Below are 23675 nucleotides of genomic sequence, written 5' to 3'. Positions count from 1 at the left end.
TCTCTGGATACAAAACAGCGATAACAATAAATGAGGGAAAAAATACTTTGGGAGTTAAAGAATTGCAAACTTTCTGCCACTCATCCCAGACGTTTCCTCAAATCAGCTGAGCGGAGGGGAATCCCTGACCTTTGACCTGGATGATCCAGGAAGTAGTGGAGCGCAAACTGAAAGTTGTGGAAACATCCTGAACTCCTCTGAGCAACTGAAATAAACCTACAGACCTCCTCAATGTGCTTTGTTTGGTTTAGAGTGGTTTGGTTTCTTAAGTTTAAATGACTCATACAACTCAATATGCAGACTCATCTGTACTTTAGCGTCAGAAAGCATCATGGATAGCTTGGAGTGGATACAAAATTACCTCTGGCAAATAAAAAGCTACAAGACCGCAGCTTGTGACTTACAGTCCCACCTCCTATTTCGTTACCTTCTCTGGGCTGTTTGTCAGTGTTTTTCCATTGCTGAGGGTAATCCATGTTAGCCATAGCCTGTGTGATTTTCTCATCCAGCTGCCTGACATCAGCTTCATCGCCTGGACTTTGTCTGAGCCGCACATCCTCCTCATTGCAATCTAATGGTCCAGCAGTGAGCACCTCGTCAGCTCCCTGCGCCCATGTGGAAAACCTCTTCAGGACTTCTAGGTAGCTCTGGGGGCCAAGCTGGTCCCTGTTTGCACTCAGGTACTCTGCTGCTTCCTGGGCAACATCCCTGACATATTCAAGAGATGCTTCACCACTGCATGGCTTGACCTGGTCCTCTGCGTAAAAGTAGGGCATGACAGAGACAACTTCCACAAGATCATGGCCTATGGGAGACAGAGAAAATCATGATAGGAAAAAGTGAGACGATGACAAGCAAAGAGAGAAATCTGAGTGTTGTTAAGAGACTGACGGAAGGACCTACCAGGAGCTGTGAAGCACAGGGTGAGTCCGTCATCTCCTCTTTTTGCTGAAGTTACATGTGTAAGTCTAGAACCTTGTAGAACCACATAAAACTCTGCGTCTTCTGGAGCTTGGCTGGCTTGTAATATTACGTGGGCCTCCACCTGTCCCTGAGATGAGAAAAAGGAAATCCATCCATTTAATCACCAGCACATGGTTAATAATAAAATAGAGGCATCTTTAATCGCTCCTTATCTAATGTAATTACTGAGCTATCACATTCTAATAGCTCCAATTTAAGATGGACATTAGTAAGAGGTCTTGACTACACAGCTTTCTTCAGAAGGAAAGTGAGTCTTTTCTTATCACCCAGCTGACACGTTCTGATTAACTTCAGTCAGTCTCATAAAGTTCACTGTACTCGTTGTACTAGATAGAGGAATAAAAAATGGGGCAGCTGGGAAAAGAGGAAGGAAGAAGGACACCAGTTATTTTCTCACAATGGGAGTGTACTGCACCCTACTGAGCGTCAACTTCATGATCCACCTTCATAATGAGATTCATTATTTCTGTTACATCATTGGCCTCATCTAAACTCTCTGACCAACAACAACAACAACCAACAACTCTCATCTAAACATGGACAAAGAACAAGATATTCCCTCACTCACATGATTCAGTGCATCTGATATGCTTCTGCAACATATAACCATTGACGTAGGGACATCAATTCATTTGTGAATTGAATGTTTTTTTGTTGTCACTATCAACATAAGAAACCACCAAGCTGTTAGCTCGCCCACAAAGTATTATTTTCCTCCAGAGAGTGACCTTTCTAAGAGGTCTGCTCAAAGTGTATCATTCAAGTTCAAGAGGGATTGCATACTTGGAGTTCCAAGATTGTGCAATATCCTTATCTTCTGTTTTCTTGTGTTCAGCTTAGGGTTTTATCTTGTGATTTATGGGGCCATCCTTAAAGTTAGAGTCAGTGATTCTGGAGAAAGATTGTTCAATACATGTTTTGTCAAATTCTGCAAATATCTCTTCATGGCCCACTAGCTGTACTTTCTGTGTGTGTGCTGAAAAAAAAAATCCTGTGTCCATACACAGCACTAGCTCTGTAAATGGGAAACAAACAAAGTGGCTCGGACCGAGCCACAGAACACAATTCCAACCAATCAGCAGGGGGCATTTGTGCTCGTGCACAGGACAGGGGGAAGTCATCAGTCATCAGTCATCAGAGAAGCTGTCTGTGTGAGGAAATGATGGTCTCTCATCTCCAGCACCTGTTGAATGATGGGGAAGGGCTGGTGAACTGGAGGCCAAGAGGCCGAGGCCAATTTACATAGAAAGTGTTTTCTTGTGGAACAGATACGCTTCCATTTTATTAAATTTATCAAGCCACACTGACTCTGAGACAGTCTCATGGAGACACTCCATGTTTTTTTACACTCCAAGTCTATTTCTGTCGCTTTTAGTGAAGCGTAGTCTGAGTAGGCAGCTGTTTCCATCACACAAATATCCTGCTGAATATGTGTTCTGAAGTTATTAACCACATCAATGAATCAATAAATACAAATTCTTCCCGTGGAGCCGACATGCAAACTATTTTGGTTCAGTAAATTTCCGCTGTCAGTCAGCCTGGTGAAGGCAGTTTGGCCGGCCGCTGTCCTCTCAGCTCCACAGGAGCTGTAGCCGACAGACGGCTGCTTTTGTGGACAAAGATGCTGAACGTAGGAGTGAGAAGTGGGGGACGCTGCACAGAGGTGGAGATGGTGGACGGACTATTGTGCTCACATGAGATGAAAATTTTTTTCCACTCATGATAATGTGTGAGAATCCCAGACGTGACTCTGCAGCTGACGATTCGCTCTGGATTCCGCCATAATTCTCTTTTGGTCACTTCCTTGGCAATGCGCGTCCATGAATTTGGGGGATGGAGTGTCTGAAGAAGCACGAAGGGAGGGGTGTATTTGTGTGGGTGTTCAGTTCAAATGTCAACAATCTTTCTCCAGAATGACTGACTCTACCTTTATCTATCCTTATTATTAATACTTTAGGCAAAGGCATCCATCATGTTAAAACTTACCTCTAGTGCCTACATCAGCTACTCTAAAGCCACCTGGTACGGCATTTTATTGCATTACTGTCATCCTTAGTTTTAATATCTGTAATATTTTAGCAGCATAGCAGCTAAATACAACAGACTGAAGCATACACAATTAAAAATTACAGATAAGATTGTGTATGGATTAAATAAAAATCTATGTAATTGTCTTTAAATAGCACCGAGTCACCCATGCCAGTGACTCTGTGAGGCTGCAATGATCAATGTGAAGAAAACCAAACTGTTGGATATAGAGTATTGGAAAAATTGAAATTTTGACCTGATGATGATGCTAGATAAAAGGTCAGGGGATCTCCAAATATCAGTGACCATGAATGTCTACGAAAAACTGCACTGCAATCCACCGAACAGTTGTCGAGACATTTCACAAGGAAGCATGAATGTCAACCTGCTGGTACTGCTAGAGTAAAAGTCTAGAGATTATCAAAGTCAGAGGATTCCTTCTCTAGGGAACATGAACGTTTCACCAAAATGTGTGCCAATCCATCTTGTAGAGATATGAAATATAACTAATCAATCAATAATAGGGCTGGCGTAACATCTACAATTTTGGCTCAATCTTCCTTTTATTCTCTTTGCCCCTAAACTCTTGGAGCTTTCAAGAGTCACTGGTTCAGAGGTAGTAAAGTGACTGACCTCTTGTGTAAGCAGGCCATTGGTTTGGACTGATAAGAATGACTCAAGCTGCAGTTTCTCAGCTTGTTGTGTGCGCTAAGTGGTTCGCGGCACTACCACTTAGTGCACACTTAGCACAGTTAATGTTATCGCTGATTGTTTTTCCACATAACAAAAAGATAAGATGTTGGCCTGTGGTTCATGCAGCCTTCCTGATTTTTTGAAAAGGCTGGTTATGGCATTTTGAAAAATGCTGAATTTCATTCAATTGTCTTCAAACGTCTTGATGTTTTCAAAGTAACCATGACATTTCTATTAGTCTTTTGCAGAGATTTGGACACAGATCATGTAAACTGTCACAAGAATTCTTACTATTTATCGTCATTGGATGGGTCATCTACCGATATATCATGTCACTTTCAAGGATCTTTATCCACTCCCTGTCTGTGATGTTTTATTTTTTTTGTCCTCCAGCTATTAGATCTTAAAAGTCTATGAAAGACACAGGAACATATTATTACACTTATTTTTTAATATCTTTTGATTCGGTTTTCACTCCTCCAAGGTAGCTGTGGCTCCCACTTAATCATCCCAACAATCTGCAGCAGCCTCAGATAATATTGCTTTACACAGGCGCAATTTGATTAGACAGAATTTGGTTGATCCTAACTCTATCTCTGGTGCCTTAGGGAACAGGAAGGAGGATGCTTGGGTGGTGATAAGACGTCAGGCTGATGTGATCTACCGCCTTTTCTCCAGGCCTTTATCATGACCCAGCCTGATCCAGTAACAATGAAATATTCAACACCTTGTGGTTTTACCTCATGCCTCGCATATGGGCAGTTCTCAGGTCAGGCAGAATGTGTTTATTATTGAACATAAACATAGAGAGGTTTATCATATGCAATAGCTGTTTGATACAAATCTAAAAGGCAACCGTGCTGTGTAGGATTACTTAAATATGACATAATAACTGGGGGGATATTTGTTCTCATTAAAAACACCTAATCCACTGTCAGTAAACATGATTTTATAACCTCCACGTGTTGCTGTCCGTTCAGTGGGGGAAAACAATAACAACAGATCCACTGCCCGTTGTCTCCAGGAAACCGGCAGTCATCAGCTCTAGAGCTCTTTGCCATGATCTCCTGAGTGCAACACGTAGATGACGTCAGGGGAGCAAGATCACTGCCACCACAACAACAAAAACAGCTCCAATAACAGTCACTTCTCTGTAGTGAGAAGACAGCCTGACGTCAGCCGGGACCACAATATTCTGTTTAAAATATTAACAATATTTTAGTAGAATTGCAGTATAGTATTTCAGCTAACACACAGTCTCATTAATAAAGGTTCTTCCACACTTTGTAGTGGACGGATCCTGACATGAAATTACAAAAGAAAAGGCTTATGTTACAGTCACAATAAATCATTATGACTTAATGGTTTGGCTTTGATCAAAAACCAACAGAGGGCTGAGAAAAAGCACATGCTTGGACTATTCGACCCACTTTGTCCATTTCATAAACATTCACACAAACTAATACATCATGCAAATAATTTTTCAAACTCAAACAATGTTTTCAATATTTCTGAGTTACACAATATCACAGTGACATGTTGGCTACTCACATCCAAGCTAAAAGAAACTCTCACAGGAGTCTTGGATGTGACAGCTCACACAGTACTGTAGGCCTTTTCTCATACTCAGCTAAGACACATACCTCTGATTTAATCTGCTGTGCAAATGAGATACTAATAGTCTACATGTCAGAGAGGCTGTCATTAAAACTGGCATGGTGCCACACACATTTCATTTCAAAGAAGTATAGATATCTTGTTACATAATAATACCAAGAAGTAACTGGATTTTTTGGTAAATGTTTACTGAAATCAATAATTATGAAGACTCATCTTGACAGTGTACACTTGAATATATGAGAAAGCCCTTGTAATATGAGCATATGTCTCTATTTGTTCAAGTACGAGAGATTTTTTTTGACCGACTGAATTCTTTTATGACTGAATGGCTTAAACGACTGGCAGGGTGAGGTTTTCTATTGATTTGACATGTGAAAAGCAAGGCGAACACAATCACCACAGCACTTACAAGGGAAAAAAACATAAACTCACTGGCTCAAAGAGCACTGTAATAAGTAACACTATCAAACCGTATTGGCAAATGAACAAACACACTGCAACAAGGATATACTTACATATTTCCATTTATGAGTATGTGTTGAGATAATGACTACTATAAAAGAAACCGTCTATAGTCATGCTAGCGGCTCTGTGGGGCTGTATATAGGAACAACAGTGCTTAAGGGATATGGCTGGTGATTTTCTACTATCCTACTTACAAGCAATGTGTGTGTATCCAAAGCCTGATCTATCTTATTCCTCTGCGCCATAGACCTCCGCTGTTGTCCAAAAACTACTAATAACACAGCAATGAGCCACAATGTTGCACTGGGCGACATGTTCTTTCACCACAAAGATTATGGTCACAGTAATTTGTTTAGAAATGACTACAAAGACTAGTAACAGCGAACACATTTTCAGTCTCTTGAGAGTAGTTCCATGCAAGGCAGACACCACTGAGCCTGTGCGAGAATGAGGTTCTGTTTACAGAGCTTCACTAGCTTGTTGTGCTACATATCACAACCTCTTGACTTTGTACTGAGTTTCTTTGAGAAATGTACAACATAGTACATGTATAAAAATATAGAAAATTGCAAGACATATCCTTTAAAACCTAAATACTAACACCAGCATGTTAACATGCTCACAATGACAACGCTAACATTTGAAAGATTTACCATGTTCACCATCTTTGTTTAGCATGTTAGCATGCTAATATTTACTAATTAGTACAAACTGACACTGATTGGAATGTCTAGTTTTGAAGTTGTTGGACATAAACCACATTGGACAAAACTAAAATTTTGATCACTTTGGTGATCACCAAAGATATTACTATTCATCTTCTGGGGAACATGAATGTCTTTACCAAAGATCATGGCAGTCCGTCCATGAATGTCCCATCAGGTAGATGTAGAATAAGTATAAGTGAAAACTTTTATCCGCTGGCTTCATGCTCTGGCAACCATGAATGCCTGTGCAACATTTCATGGCAACTCATCCAATAGTTATTGAGGTATGTCAGTCAGGAGCAAAGTGGTGACTGACATGGCTGTCTCTGGCACTTATAATTGAGCAACGCATGTTTTTTTGTGTGTGTATTTTTCTCTCGCAGTAACTTTGGAGCTCTCATATTTCAGCTTACCCATAACATGAGCACTCACTCTTCTTGTTTTCAGTTTTCCTCACACATACACACCTGGATGAACAAATTGCACACAGATTGCTTTGACTCTCAAGCTCAATAAAACCTCCTCAAAAACAGGAACTCCCACATTTGCTGCCTGCACTTTAATGCAGCTATTTATTCATTGATCTAGCCTAACAGTCACTGCCATAGGCCTGACACTATGTTGTATGTGTGGAGGTGCACCATAAAACTTTACTAGGCGTGTTACAATAACAGCCTTTATATCACAGCAGTGTGCTGTGGCTTGCCCACACAAAGCCCGGCATTGAAATCTGGATCTCATTCAGCAGTGAGAGTTGCTCCTGTTGAGCTGTGACCTTAGAGGGTGGAGACGCCACTTCCTCTTAATGGAGAGGTGTATGTGTACATGGTAGAGCCCGTAATGATTCACATGCCTAGTTTTCAGACCGGTCTTCAATCAGCCTCTATGAGTGCAGGGAGGGAAAGGGTTTTGCGCAAGCCCCCCTCCCCCCTCTGAAACTGGTGACACAGCAAAACAAGCAGACACTCTGCTTACCAGAAATCTGGCAACGCTTCAGTGACTGGCCCACCCAGGCTTCCACACACACGGGAGAATAGGGGCAAGAGAAAGAGAGAGAGAGACAGAGAGAAAGAGAGAGATGGAAGATATGGAGGATTGAAGGGCAAAAGGAAGACACATGGAAGAAATGAATGTAGCAGAGAGTTCTACTATGCCAAAAAAAAATTGAAACAATAATTCAAACACACCTGCACACTCTGCACTCAAACATGTTAGAAAGAAAAGAGTGTATTTATTTAATTTACACAATGGTGTGTGTATACTCCTTACAATAAAACGCCTAAATAATGGGTATATTCTGTTATTCTGGCTCCCATGTTCTCTGTGGAAGCCATGCTTTCAGAGAGCCTTGTCATTTGGTGAGCAGACTGTGTAAGGCCTGGCTTCCCCAGGGACTGAAACCCTCCTGGCTTGGGTTTCATTTGCGACACAAGGCTTGCCAGTCAACCGCTGCACAGAGAGGAGACTCAGGGCTAAAAGAGAGGAAAGGGATGGCAGGAGGGAAAAACTAGAGTGCTCTAATTCTGGTGAGAAAATAACTGAAGTGGGTCTAAATGTGGTAAACTGCTCGAGAGACTTCATGTACGTATCCAACCACACCCTAAAAATACCCAAACAGACCCCCTGTACTAGACCACTAACACATGAGAGAAGCAAAAACATGCGGGCACTTACATATAAAGGCACCTCTCTTCTGTTCACCTCCATTTTCTCTCCATTCACGAGCAGATGCCTGGGAAGGATAGAGTCATGTCACTACAATGTCAGGAGAATACAACAGAAAGAAGATACAATCTAAACTGTTATACCATGCAATCATTCATTTCATTGCAATAATAAGTGTTGTTTATAGAGTTCGGGACAGTTAGGTCTGTCTCCCAGAGGAAACAATGGAAAAACATACAGTCACTAAACTGAGATGCTCAAGTGATCATTGATAATGATTTGAAAACAGAAAATACAACATCACTTCATACACTCATATATATGCCACAATAGTTACAGTAGTTACAGTGTCCGACTCTTCAGGCAGGATGCAGCAGGGGAGGAAAAAGTAACCGAATCATCTGCAAACACCTGATCCGCTGTGACTTCACTCTCAGCTGTGAATAGTGCATGACCTCAAAGCTGTACAGTGGCGGCAGCAGGCTGCACTTTGCCTAGACGCTCATTGATTTTATGGGTCAGCGCAACATTACTTGTTTGTTTTTGCATATACACTGTATACTTGCATTACAAACCAGTTCTCTGTTGTGAATTTCTTTTTTTTTTCTTCTGACTTTCAGATCCCAATTAGAGCTGCAACCAACAATTACTTTTTATTGTTGATTAATGTTCTCCATTAAGCAATTAATTATTTGGTCTATAAAAAGTGAAAAATGCTCATCGCAATCAGGTAACATCTTTAAATGTCTTGTTTTGTTCGACCAACAGTCCAAACCCCAAAAGATATTTGTTTATAATTATACACAAGAGGCAAAAGTGGAAAATCCTCAAATTGGAGAAGCTGGAACCAGAGTATGTATTTCTGTCTGAAAAACGACTGAAATGAATCAACTGACAAAAAAGTTTTACAGTATCGATCAATCAACATCATCACTTTCGCTCTAACCTCAGTATCGCAAATACAACCCCTTAATCCACGTATAAAACAACAATAAAATATCAGTGATTTTTAATGACAACTAGAGCTGCAAAGATTAGTCAATTCACAGAAGATTAATTGGCAACTATTTTGATGGTAAAGTAATTGTTTGTAGCCATTTTTTAAGCACGAATGCCAAAAAATTTTCAGCCTCTGAAATGTGATGATTTAATGCTTTTCTTTGAAGAACATGATGATAAACAGAATTTCTTTGTGTTTTGGATTGTTCGTTGGACAAAAAAACAACAACATTATTTTGTGGGGCTGAGGGGAACTATAACTGACATTTTACAGACAAAAGATTAATTGATAATGAAAATAATCATTAGTTGCATCCCTAATGATGACACTCATCTAAATATAAATATAAATACTCTGGGTTAAACCAGAGATGACTTTATTATTATTATTTTATGAGAATAAACCTGTTAGGTGACATAGCAGACCAACAAGACAAATGAGATTCACTGTCTTAAAAGCAGGTCCAATCACATTATACTATAATACACTGACTGATGTCCTTAGGGTTTGTCAAACAATAATATCACTATCATGTTTGCGTACTGTAATATTATGTCCAAAGGACGTCTTATCAATAGGACTGCAATGCCACAGGCCTGGGCGTCTATTTGTGTTTTTAAACCTTTTCAAATCCATGGGGCAACACCATTGTGATGTGGAACTAGAGAAGGTTTACATGTCACATTGTAGAATAAACATTGTCCAACGTTTGCAGGTGGCACCCCATTAGGTCAACAAATATTCTGGCATGCTAATGTTAATGTAAGGTTTACAGACATAATCTGAATCAACACATCGAAAGGATCAAGATCCTTCTAGACTGGAGCTTCTCAAGTTCAAAAACAACTTTCAAATTGTCAATGAAAAGCAAAAATTAACCATAATGTAATCACGTTAGCAAAATAACTTGTAAGATTATATCTAGCATTCACAGTTTGTAGGCCATGTTTAATATTTGAGAGCTTTTTTTTTTTTTTTAGTTTGCACTGAATCCGTGTCAGTCATTGTCCTCAGCATGACTTTAGCCTCTGACATGTTCAATGTGAATAAGAAACCTGACCTGGCTGGTGGCCACACACTCCAGAACAGAGCGTGAGAAAAGAGATTACACGTAACGAGAGAATGCACGCTGTCAAAAAGCATTTGGGAAACTCATTTTGACACCTACACATGTGATGCAAATATTTTCAGACGTGAGCAAGTTGATCCTGTTGTCCTTCGATTTCTTTTTTTTTTTTTTTTCAGGTGATGCATGATTGAATAATCTAATTCCTCTCACATGATAAGCTGCAATCAGTTTTAGGGTGTCTGAAAAAGGTGCATTTTTCTGCTCTCAGCTCCTGGTAATTATGCGTTAATTTGCTACAAATATAAGACTAGTGTACATCATCATTTCTCAGGAGAAGATGCTCAATGTCATGATAAACTAAATGCTACAGTTAGCCAACAGTGTCACTGTCACTTCATGATGAAGGCTATTTTATGATCATAGAGTAAAAGTAAGATGAGTGGTTATATATGAAGCTACATTGAAAATAGAGTTTGTCCCTATTTTAGAGGGTAAATACTAACCTACATCACCTTTTTCATAACCTTTTAATGAGACTTAAAGGAAAATAGCCTCACTGCCAAGCCACTGAATCGACTGTACAATGAACAGGTGTTCAACAGAGGTGAAAACAGGCTTTAGATAATGTAGTACATACATTATCAGCATTCAAACATTTCCAACAGGAACAAATGACCTCTATTGCTTTCACCGGGAAGTGAAACTACTGCATACAGTCAGTGAATGCATCAACTGTTGAAAACTGAGGACAGACAGAGACTGAATCAACAATTCCTGCCACGCTTTTTACTGTTTACCTGTGAACGCACCAGCATTGATTATCCCTAAATTAATCAATAAAACCACATATGCTCAAAAGTCTAACCATTGCTGCATCTCATTGCACAGTGTTTTCTTTGTTTAAATGTTATTTTAAGCAGAAGTTTTCCAGTTGGGAATGAATCAGTTTGCCATTACCTGCTGTCGTCTCTCTCTCTCTCTCTCTTTCTCTCAGCTCTCGCTCCGATCTGTCGTGAACTCAAATATCGCACGACTTTGTATCTTGAGAAACTTACTGTGTTGCCCTTCCGCTTAATGCCTAACACATTTTCACGCCCTTATTCCGTATTACTGCCTGTCTCGCCGCTTCATCCGTCCCTCCGCACCGGGAATTAGAGAGAGACGGTTGGGAGTTTGTTTGCAGGTGTCGCCAGAGTTGTTTCTCCTCTCTGCAGCCTGCTCCTCTGGTCCAGCCCCCTCACACACCGGTCTGCCTGCAGAGCAGCCCCGCAGGCAGGAAGGATGAGGAACATATGCCTAAAATATGAGTGAAAGTTATTTGGACCTGCAGTATGTCCCATGTGCATCTAGTGTTTACAGTAAAATCCCTTTAACTCTTTATATGGTATATGTCCATAGCCTTTTATGTTGATTGCTGCAGTTTACAGTGTTGTAGGGGGTAACGGGTTCAGTTGTAACACAGGCCAGTTGTAATTTCAATTTCCTCCAATCAGAGACAAGTTGGAGTGATATCACTCTCTGCTGGCGCTACTTAAATTACGGAAGCCGAGAACTGCCGCTTTTGCAATTATTTTTTAATGCAGTTATCTCAAGATCACAAGTTAATTATTTTGTTATCTTGAGAAAATTAGCTTTGTTATCTCAATATAACAAGATAATCAACATGTTATCACGAGAAAACAGAAAGGTTGTAGTCTTTCATTACTTACAATGATCATCAGAGATCAGTAGTGCCAGCGTTAGTGATGGGAGAAACTAAGCTTTCCGAAGCAGTGAATCTTATGAAGCAATTGTGTTGAAAATGGTTGTGTTGAAGGATTTGATACAGCCAAAATGGCGACATCTGCTGGGCAACTTTGACATCACTTTTATATGTAAGGATTTGGGGCAAGACATCATGAAACAGGCAAAATATATGTAAACTCACCACTGTCATCTGTTTGATGTTCATATTTTATTCAATAAAGGTTATTTACCAAAAACTGTCTAAGATAATTAGTCATTTGTTAATAAGGCTTATAGTAACCCCTATCTACTTTTATAAAATCTTTGGTGAATTAGGGGTGAATCATGATAGTGATCTTTAAGGCTAAAATCAGGTGTGATCAAATGAATCAGACATCATTTTCAAGTTCTCCACAATTATCCCGTGATCTCGACAAAATAAACGTTGTTATCTCAAGAAACTGGCCTTTTGTTTTCTCAAGATAATGAGATAACCTAAATTAACCTGTTGTCATGAGAAATGAACTCGTGATCTTGAGGTAACAGCATTAAAAATATAATTGCAAGCATGGCCGTTCTTGGCTTCCGTATTATACAGCACAAGAAGCAACATGCATTTTTTTGTGTTTCTGATCCAAGAAATAAGTCTGACTCAGAGATAATGATAGTATGAAACAGATATAGTCATACAATTCTGAGGTATGTATAAGGTATTATTATGTCATAGTTGGGTGTTGTTATTATCTCCTGTATGTTTATACTGTCTCAGTTTTTGTCACAGTGAACAGATCTCACTGGGCCACGAGATAACAAGATTAGTGTCAGAGGTGTTGTGTTTATTAAAGGAATACTCCTCCAGCAATTCAATATTGCACTTCCATAAAGTTAGGCAACTCACAGAGTTTTTTTTTTTTTGTTGTTTTTTGTTTTTTTACGGTCAAAATCGAAGCAGCAGAGGCCAATTTGTGATTTTGTCTAATTTTCAAAAGCTCCCTAGAGCCACAGAAAACATTAAAGATCCCATCAGACATATTTTAAGACCTATAAAAGAACTGCACTAATTGATAATTTGTGTCTGATATGGGTTTTCTATATAAAAGATTAATTACCTTATTAAAGATTTTTAAATGACATAAACTCCTATCATTGAAAAATCCAGAATTTATGAATATCAAAATATTTTTAGTATTATATTTTTAGGGGATTTTTTGTTTAAATGCTGGACACAAGATGTCTTATACTTCATTGAAAGTCCATTCTCAGTGTATGTGCACTAGAGGCTTCTAGTTTCGATGCCACACTTGTGTAAATTGTACACCCCTTAAACTCAAAAAACATAGAGAATTTTGCACTTTCAGCAGATGACTGTGAAAACAGCTTTCAAGTGTCAAACCCTGCACATACAGGACCAGTCAGCCAAAAGTTTGGACACACTTCCTCATTCAAGTGAATGGGAAAGTATGTCATTCTACTCAGTGAAGCTCAAATATCCAATCGAAGGAACAATAAACAAAACACATTTTTGCGTGGAGGAAGGCTTTAAACAACTGGCTGACTGATACTCCCCGTGACAAATAAATGTGTAAAATTGGTGGAGTGGTCCTTTAAGGTCTCGGACAAGCAGTCAGTTGCAGTGTTAAGTGACTCAATACCAAATGGACAAAAATATATTGATCTTACCAAAAACTGATCACTCAGACCAGGGGAAAAAATTGATAAGTTGGAAATTAAATTGGAATAATTAATAGTCGCGCATAATTGACATTACTGAGGCAGTTCCCTGACTATGATTCTTCTCTAACAGAACTACTGTTAACCTGTTTTAGTATTTACCAATATCCTGCAGTTGTCACTTGTGGCCACAGTGGCCGCTGTTCAACAAAGGTTAAAGGTTCACTTTAAAGGATATGGCTTGCATTTTTCTATATGTTTCGTTCTGTCAACAAATCTCATGTGCAGAGCCAAATGAACAATGAACTGATCCTATTTACAAGTAATGTGTTTGTGTCCAAAGCCTGATATATCGTATTCCTCTTTGCTGTAGACTTCCATGAGAAAATCCCCAGCTTTATCCTTTAACTATTCAACTGTTACTGATTTTATCACTATAAAAAAATGTGACTGTGGTACTAAGCAGTAACATTCAGCACAGTCAATAGTGACCTTATAGTCGTATGTTAAGGTGATTTATAAGTATTTTCATAACTCATATCACTACAACATTCCTGCAACCTACACATAGTCATCAGATAACGTGAGATTTTTGTAACCTGTAACACCGGGATTACGAAAAGTTTATTTTTCAATCAGAATTGCATAGTTTTTAATTCAAATAAAGAAGAATGACTTGTGCATCAAGAGAAAAAAAGACATTAGTACAAGCACAGTTTCATACCAGAGTCCAATTTGCATACTTTACTTCCTAATGCTCTTCTGTTGGATAAAAATCTTTCAGGTCTCAGTTGGATTGTAATCATAATCACACAGACGTTCACACAGACGTACGACATTAACAGGAAACGAGAGGAAGACTTTCCCACCCTTCCTGCTCCCAGACTTATCCCACTGACTGATAGTGAGCAACAGATTAAATGTCTGAAATGAGGTCACTGCTTACATGCTACAACAATGCTGTCTTATATTTAACACAGTCAGCAATCTGAGTTCATTTTACTGTGTCCACAGGAAAGTGTTGTATTGCTTAATTGGAGAGATGAGAGGATTATAGGCCATTTGGGAGTGGGGCAAATCCCCCAATACATACAGTACTGTAATATTGAACCTATAAGACTGTGGTGCCATCTGTTGGCAAAAGCATAAAGGAAAATAGGAAGTGAATGAACAAACAACACTGCCATCCTGTGGAGGTTTTCCACATAACATTCTACACGCATCATCTTTAATCTCCCATTTGTTTTTCAACATTGCAAAAAACCCACACCGGATAAGGCAAATATAATGTGGTGTATTTTCTTGTCATTATCTTTTCAGTGCAAGTGATCCAGGTGCCCTGTAGGTGGCGAGAGCAGTACACTGGTGGAATTCATCACCCATCAGCTGAGGCTCACATGTCAAAACAAGGCGGCCAAGACCAGAGTAGCGTGTGATCTTGATCACGACAGAACAAGCACAACTACCTCAGTGCAACTGACCTGGAAGCTTTTTATTCTGAAGACCCCCTGGCATCATCACAGCGGCATGGACGGTGCCACAACCCTTGACCTCCTCATTAGAGACTCAAAAAACAAACAACTAAACAGCAATAACAAAGAGGCCTCTGGACAATCACCCTTGTCTCTTTTTGCAGTGCCTGGTGCAAAAAACAAAACCTCTAATATCGAAGATACAAAAGATTTATAAAGCACTGACAACAGAAAGAGACCCTTTCCTAACACAGTCACCTTTCCTGCTCATTTCTGTTAGCTCTAGTCCTTTTTTCTGAAAAGACATTCCTTACACGATCCAAGAATAACAGCTTAGGAATTGCTGTGTGGTAATTTATATACTTGAACAAACTGAGCCTCCAAAGCTGCGCTTGACCTCTCAAACACACTAATCATGAAAAAATCAGCCCTTAAATTTAGATTGAGGGATTTGAATTTTGCAATACAACCCCTAGTCAAGGCAATGTTTAAAGTTCTTTCTTTGTTCTTCGTTGAAGGAAGGTTTTCGCTTTACAAAACAACCAATTCCAGTGGGTTTTTTAAAAAAAACAAAAACACAAAGAAAATGAATTATTTGACCTCACATAGTTGACATGTTAGAGCCTCGAAGGATGACTTGAACATATTTGCAGCATAGCATCAAAATAACGCAGAGGAAAGAGGTTAAAGATAAAAATAAACCGGCATAAACATAGTGTAAACAATATTCAAATATAGCATCAAACAGAAAAGATGGTATAGATTGTAAATATGTTAATGTAGGCATACAGAGAGCATACATGAAAAAAAAATCCCTGAAATATTTTACTTGTGCCAATACTAGAGCTTTGCAGTAATGACTAATGAATGGGATAAATACTCCAAGGGCTTGAGCACTGTTCATCCTGCAAAGCCTAATCACACCATTAGGAAATCACTATTTTAAAGCTTTTCATGCATCCAAGCGGTATCAGTGACCTTGATACCGACCCCACAGAGGTTAAATACCTGGGAGTCCATGCCAGTCAGTTTGAACTGAAGAAGCACCTTGGATAAGAGGCGAAACGTCCTCAAGTATCTACAACTAAGACGTCCACTTGCCCTCAATTGAACCCTCTTTGGATTTTCATGCATTACATCAAAACAAACAAAGAAAAGGATTTAGATTACCACAGCGATTAAGAAAGACTAATGCCATGTTTACGCTTTTCAATTGAGGGATTTGAAATATTCCAGGGAAATATTTGCTGTCTCTAAATCAGATTAATATGTTGTAACTTTGACCAGTCATTAATATGGTAAACTGATCTGAAGGAATATTAAACAAGCTCAAAATCTTTCTGCTTTGTTGAACTTTTCCTCACATAAACCTCTTGTCAAAAATATGGTGACAATTTGATTATTATGTGGAACATTTGGCCGTCAGTGATCTTAGGCACAAGATAAGTAATCATAATTTCACTGCAGCCATTAATTGGAATTAAAGACATTAATACCACTGGGCAATATTACAGAGTTGGCTTTTTAAAGCCTTGAAAATGTTGGATGAGGGCCTGTAATGAAGTCAGTTGTTAAAAATTCCTAATTATTTCTGAAGAACTTTTATTTGTTTATATATGTTTCCTTATAATGATGTAAATGCACAAAAATGTACAAGCTTAACCTGATAGCGTGTTTGAATTTAAATGGCCAAATATGAATATATGGAGCTATGGAAAACTACACCAAGTGCAAATAACTATTAATTCAACTATGAAATATCTGACTATTAAAATGCAATTGCAATACAAACTGGCTATTGGATCTGATCACTTGGTAATTGTTCTTGTCATTATTCCAGGTTAAACTCCTGTTGCATCAATATTTCACAGTTATAAGGCTACTTAGTTATTTCTGTTATCATTATTATTATTATTATTCTGTCTAATTAATGGTGTTCAAAAGATTAGGACATATAGTACATTTTATTTTGTATTTTAAAAATGCAAAAAGTATTGCACATATAGACTAAACCGTGATGTAATAAAACTGTGTTAACATGGTTCACTGTCAGATTTGACTCTGGGTCAAGATGAACTACAGTGGTCTGACTGTGTGTGTTCATCATGGACACATCAGATGCCGCAGGTGTTCCTGACAGTCAATAGAGGCACTGGAAGATGAAAAACATCAATAATTTATCCAAACAACTACACTCTAAGTCCAACAGTTTATATCAACCATTTACTGTAAATCAATTGTCTCTCATACACATGTGTCAGTAAAGGTCATGTAAACAGAATGGTGACATTTGACCGAGGTGATGTTAGAGCTTCTTGCCCTTCAATTTTTCATTTGCACTTGGACTTGACACAAGTTGACCTTATGCTATAACTGTCTGCTGGAAAGAAGAACTCTTGGATTACTGATCGCCTGGAAAACAAATTGTTGGATAACTGAACCCATGGAAAGCCCATAACGGAAAACTCCTGTAAAACTGACCTGCTGGAAAATGGCTTTTAATGGGCCCCCTGTAGAGGAGCACTTGCTGGCTAGAGTCAGACGGTGGTTCAATTACTATGCAGGTAAGACATCTTTTAATATTATGCCTAATTTATTAATTCATCTTCCTGAAATTCTCAAAAGCAGTTTTCTATAGAAAATTAATGTAATTTGTTGAATATAAAGATAGACAAGTAATAGAATTTTAGCTGGCCAGTTAGGAAAACATATACAATGTTTTCTCTGTGTAAAATGATTACCTTTTTTATTGTTTGAGGGCCTCAAATATTCAAATATGGTCATTGAACGTTTGAGAAAAAAGATGGCGACTGGGCCATTTTTTGAATAATGCCAGAAATAAGTTTTTCTTGTGCACCATGATGATGGAAATTTTAGGAGTGAACATCAGAAATGAAAATCCTTCTAACCCGGCCAATATAATAATCATAATAATAACACAACATAAAGAAAATAGTAATAAAAGTTACAATGAAAAAGCCTTCCTGAATAGAAAGGTTTTTAGGCCTTTTTTTAAAAGAGACTAGGGCCTGTGCTGCCCTCAGATGGTTAGGAAGGCTGTTCCACAAGCGTGATGCAGCTGAGCAGAAGGCTCGATCCCCCATGGTGCGGAGCCTAGAACTGGGGGCCCGGAGGAGCAAGCTGAGGGTGCAGGTGGAGGTTTGTGGTATGATCAGTTCCTGTAGGTAGGGAGGCCCATGTCCATTTATGGATTTGTATGTGAGTAGCAGGACTTTAGTCAATCCTGAAGGACACAAGGAGCCAGTGCAATGAAAACAGAATTGGTATTATATGTTCATGTTTTTGTACTCTCATCAGGATCCTGGCAGTGCTGTTCTGAATGTACTGGAGCTTCTGGATGCTCCTGCCAGGGATCCCTGTGAAGAACGCATTGCAGTAGTCCAGTCTTGAGGAGATAATGGCATGGACAAGTTTATGTGCATCTGACAGGGTTAGAGAGGGACAGAGTTAAGAGATGTTTTTGAGATAGTAGAGGGAGGTTTTGCATAGATGTCTTATATGGCCATCCCCTAGAATTGCCATTGACTGAGACCACTTAAGTGCAGAATCTGACAGTCCAATTGTGGTGTGGAAGTGCTCTCAGAGGATAGTATGATCCACAGTGTCAAATGCCATGCTTATATTAAGGAGAATCAGGAGAGAAGGGAACCCTGCATCAGCTGCCATCAGCATGTCATTCACAACCTTGAGCTGAGCTGTTTCAGCGCTGTGTGCTGAATGAAAACCTGACTGATTCTTTTGAAATAGGTTGTTGTGTTTAAGGTGGTCCTGAAGCTCAGAGGCAACCACCTTCTCCAACAAACTGTAAAAGGAAAGGGAGGTTGGAGATAGGTCTGTATAGCTGGCAAGAACTTTTGGATCCAGGGTGGGCTTCTTGAAGAGGGGGTGGATGACTGCAACCTTGAGGGCAGATGGAACACTACCAATTTGAAGGGAGAGGTTGATAGTTTGGGTGATCAAGGGGCTGAGAATGGGGATGTAGGATTTGAGTAGAGCTGTGGGAATAGGGTCCAGGGAACAAGTACAGGATTTCATCTTCCTGAGGATTTCCTCAATGTGGCTCTGCCTGACACCAGTAAAATGCAGAAAAGACGGTGAGCTCCCAGACAAAGGGTCGATGACAGGAGGAGGCAGAGAGGAAGAGCTGGACATCAAAGAGCGGATGTTGTTGACCTTAGCTCTGAAAAAGTCAATGAAAATGTTACATCTCTCTTCTGTAGCCTCAATTGGGGAAGATGATTGTGGCTTCAGGAGATGATTTATAGTGGAAAAAAGATGATTTGGGTTTCCAAGATTGTTATTAATTAGGTTGGAGTAGAACTGTGACTGAGCATCTTTAAGAGACTTTGAGTAAGTCATTTGATGTTCACAGAAGGCCAGTTTATGGAGCCCAGAGTGTCTGAAGTGTTGTTCCAGAATATGTCCTGCTGTTTTTATTTTAACCAAATCATGAGTGAACAAGGGAGCAGAATGTGAAAAATTGACCTCATTTGACTTATAGGGGACTATAAAGTTATTAATATTTAAGTCCTTTAAATGTCCTATTTTTGGTGGTAAAAATAAGCATTTTTTCCAGTGCACATACACAAGAGTCATATAAATACCTACAGCGTAAACTTATCATATTTGTTTTATCAAGCTCCCTTTTCCGGAAGCTTTGATCTCCATCGCAAGAACCATCCCATTTCTCAATGTCTCCCACAGCATTGTGGATGTCCAAATTTCCTATCATTTTCTAAAATGGCTTTGAGACATTGGCCTGGGTTCTGGACTCTGAATCAAGGTTGAAAGTAATGCGAACAGAGCCGTGCATAAAAGCACGCAACTGGTTGCACGTTCCTCGCCAACAAGTATGAAGATAACATTGTCATCATTTATTCTTATTTTAAGTGTTGCAATAAACAATGTACTGCTATACTTCAACTCAGACCTAACCATTGTTACAATCTTTGACCCAGACTAAAACAAACATTTCTATCCTATGTTGATTGTTGATTGTTGAACTGTTGATTACTGTTGATTACTGTTGATTACTTGAGAGTACAAAACAATATTGATTAGCTCTTTTAGTCAAATCAAGAGCAAGGGTTGGTTATAAATATTTAAAACAGTACACCAACTTTCTGTGACTTTTCTATCCATAAAAAATCATATCCAGAGGATTTATGATAATTCCATTGATGTTAGTCACGCCAGTCAGGCTAATCATCATTCAAAACTGTGTTTTCAAACTAGGTGCTTATTTTCTCACATCCTACAAATTATTGTACACAAGTGATTCTCAGGGCAATAAAAATTGTGTTGGTTATATTTGTAAACACATCTGTAAAACATAAGTTCACTCATGATGATTGGACCTGATTTTTAATCTCAATTTTTGTATGTGAATATATCTGTAATGTATATGGTCAAAAAGATCAGTTGCCATCTTGATGAAAAAGATTCTACCAAGGTCCACACATTAAACAGTTACAGGTGTAATACAGTGTAATTTTTATTCTAGTGTGAATGAAGCATCAAATAATTCTCATCCTACCATTATGTTCAAAATAACAGAACTGCGCAACATTAAAGGTGGTAGTAGTGGTAGTGGTAGTCCCTTGTGTATTGGTGGCTTTTCTACAAGGTGCTTGTGATGCATCTAGTGCAGTATTTAAAGTTAGTGTGGGTATATGAGAAAATACATGCAATTTACATGACAAAATATATTAATTAGGATTTTAAGCATCCTTTATAAGCCTGTTTCATGGAAGTGCAGAATGTGACTTTCTTATACTATTTTTCCCTTCAGGTGGCCCATTTTGGCCTTTTAACCACAGTATTGAATGCCCTGATACTGAAAGGCCTCCTGAAGAGGACGGGATCATCCGCAATCTCCCAGTCCCCCATGATGACCATGAGAGGAATGATGGTCATCGGAGTATCTCTGGAGAAGCAAGAGTGGAAGACTCAAACCACAATGCTAATGAAAATAGCAGACCTCCCTCTCCTCCACACCAGCAGTTCCCACCACAGCACTTTGGGATGAACTGGCAACAATGGGGTCCTGCTGTTCCTGATTTCCCTGGTCCCTATCCTGTTCTTTATGCTTATCCTCATCCTCATGCGCATCCGTTTGCTTTTCCTCATGATGCTCCTGCTTTTCTGCATGCTGCCCTTGCTTTTCATCATGCTTATCCTTTTGCTTTTCCTTTCCCTGATCCTTACGAATTTCTTCATGCTGCTCCTGCTTTTCCTCATGATGCTCCCACTTTTCATCCTGCTTTTCCTCATGCTGCTCCTGCTTTTCCTCCTGCTTTTCATCATATCGATTCTCCCCCTATTCACCAAGAAGATCCAGATGATGTTTTTGAGGTGGCGATTGCCTTGTACCTGGAAGAGCATGAAGAAAACGAGGACCCTGAGATCGATGTTGTGGGTTTGGATGATGAGGATGGGATTCAGGTCCCTGAAGTTTGTGTTGAGAATATCGGATCTCTCTCTGCAGAAAATTGTTTTGACAAACTCAGTTTTTGTAGCTGTGATAGCTCTCTGGATGAGGCCCCTGTATTTCCCTCAACCTCTGGACTCAGCTCCTCCACAAGAAGGAACGGAGAGGAGAATGACTCAAAGGAGGCTACTGCAAAGAGGCTGAGGTGGTCTGATGACAACAACACAGATTAACTCTGCAACTCACCACAGGGCTGACAAACCTCTTGAAAAAACCAGAGCACGCAAACCAAGTCTGTATTTAACAGAGAATCACCTCTACCACCTGAATCACCTCTACCACCTGTTACTGACTTAATTTGGACAAACTATAATTGTTTATCCATATAATGTAATTTATTCAACAACTAAAACACTACTTGTCTTACTAACCATTATTTCTCTACTTTTAACTTACTACCACGCGGGCCCAGACTAGCCATTGGGAGTACCGGGACAATTGCTGGTGGTCTTTTTTTCTGCTCTTGCTGTGTTGCTGACTCAAGCTAACAGCTTCCCTAAGCTGTCTGGGGCTGATGGTTGCTAACATAAAGTTTAGTTTGCTGCTGACTGAGCAGTTTGTCTTGATGTGTTGGCGCCAGTGATATGTTGGTGATTTCAACTTGTTTTTCCATCACAAGCTCAGTGTGACACATTTCCCAGTATGAGCTAACGCTGTTTTCTCTGTTGTGAAAATGGGAGTGCAGAGCAAATTATGTTTTGTTCTGCTATTTTGCTAATTGTAGCTCATGGCAATGTGAGTTAGCTTGCACTGTTGAGCTTAAACGACTATTAGTAACTGTCTTCTTTTCAAAACAGTAACGTTATGTGTGTGTGTGCACGTTAAATGTTACCCTATGCAAAACATATATTCACAATGTTCACATAGAGTTTAGAGTTTAGTTTATTGGTTTGATTTTTGATTTTCCATGTTTATGGTTATATGTGTTTATTGCTGGATTTATGAATACCATAAACCAATATTACATTTAAGTGTCTGTAATTATTATAATATTTTATTGAAGAACACCTATTTCACCTATTGCACATTTGTGCAGTATCTACATGACACACCCAGTCAGGGGGAGTATGTTGTGCAACAATACTTCCCCATTTATGACACCTGCACAGGGGTTGGATTTTTGTATAACTCATCCATTTAAATGTTATTAAGGCTTAAAATTATGCATTAATTAAGTATAGGCATCACGATTTCAATGTATTTTCAGTTCATGAGTTAATTGTAACATTTTGGCCACCTAAAGAAGTCTTGTTCAGCATTTAGTTGTGCTAAAAGACCCTATAAGGAGTCAGTTTTTCCAGTAAGTACATTTTGTTTTAATGGTTTTAAGCCTGTTTTTTGCTAGTGAAATTAGCATTAGCATTATCACAGTTGACCATAAACTGTAAATGTACCGCACTAACCAAGCTAGCAGCTAACAGCTAACAGCTAGCAGCTAGCATTAGGGTCAGCTCTACCTTGTTGTCCAAATATGGTCACTTCTGACTTCAAAAATCCAAAATGGCGACAGTCAAAATGCAAACTCGAGGTTTCAAAATGGGATTCCACAAACCAATGGGTGACGTCACAGTGGCTACATCCAGTATTTCTTACAGTCTATAGGTGTCTTAGACAATCCAGATTAAACTCAAGGGGGGGCAAATAGCGGCACTTTCAGTGTGCAATTATTAATGCATGTGCATGCATGGCCTATCACATATTTGTTCATAATTTTGGCTGAGTGCACTGACTTCACCTTAGTCAGACTTTGGTATTAAATCTAGGAAAGAGAGGACTGTTCTTCGCCTTCCTCCATCATTGAGTGTAGCAAATGAAAGCTATTATATAGTTTTTCATTATATTTATACTTTATGATCCAACTGATAAAGGTTTATACTGTCTGTTAATGTTTGACTTTGGTTGTTCGTTTCGTTGTTTGTTGGACATTTTTTTGTTCCAAAGTTCAGAGCTCCTTTTGTATTATCATATAAAAGAACAGAGTCTGTTTGTGAATCAGCAGACCTTTAAAAACCTCCTGCTGTGAGTTACATGTTTGTTCCTCTACTAGTTGGTTTCCTGGTTGAAG

The 23675-nt window shown here is 39.1% G+C and overlaps 2 protein-coding genes across 5 annotated transcripts in view; one reads left to right on the top strand and one right to left on the bottom strand.

Annotated features, from left to right (window-relative positions):
- arhgef28a (Rho guanine nucleotide exchange factor (GEF) 28a) overlaps positions 1 to 12167 on the bottom strand; it is a 47394-nt gene extending 35227 nt beyond the window's left edge. For 3 of the 4 annotated variants that reach the window (XM_044333880.1, XM_044333879.1, XM_044333881.1), the window contains exons 1-4: positions 11189 to 12166; positions 8172 to 8229; positions 904 to 1051; positions 428 to 805 (exon numbers count right to left, since the gene is read on the bottom strand). In XM_044333880.1, coding sequence (XP_044189815.1) covers positions 428 to 805; positions 904 to 1051; positions 8172 to 8204 — 559 coding nt within the window. In that variant the 5' untranslated portion in view covers positions 8205 to 8229; positions 11189 to 12166. Of the gene's footprint in view, positions 1 to 427; positions 806 to 903; positions 1052 to 8171; positions 8230 to 11188 lie in introns of all 4 variants that reach the window. The other variant, XM_044333877.1, reaches the window with a different exon arrangement.
- LOC122968546 (pollen-specific leucine-rich repeat extensin-like protein 1) lies at positions 779 to 22938 on the top strand. Its single transcript, XM_044333882.1, has 3 exons — positions 779 to 923; positions 14948 to 17663; positions 20912 to 22938. Exons 2-3 carry the CDS (start codon positions 17591 to 17593, stop codon positions 21781 to 21783), a joined length of 945 nt encoding a protein of 314 aa, XP_044189817.1. The 5' UTR covers positions 779 to 923; positions 14948 to 17590; the 3' UTR covers positions 21784 to 22938.
- Positions 22939 to 23675: the final 737 nt, after the last annotated feature.

Source organism: Thunnus albacares, chromosome 18, assembly GCF_914725855.1.
Source record: "Thunnus albacares chromosome 18, fThuAlb1.1, whole genome shotgun sequence".
NCBI lineage: Eukaryota > Metazoa > Chordata > Actinopteri > Scombriformes > Scombridae > Thunnus > Thunnus albacares.
Note: the sequence above shows the minus strand (reverse complement) of the source record. Positions and strands in the feature narration are given on the sequence as shown.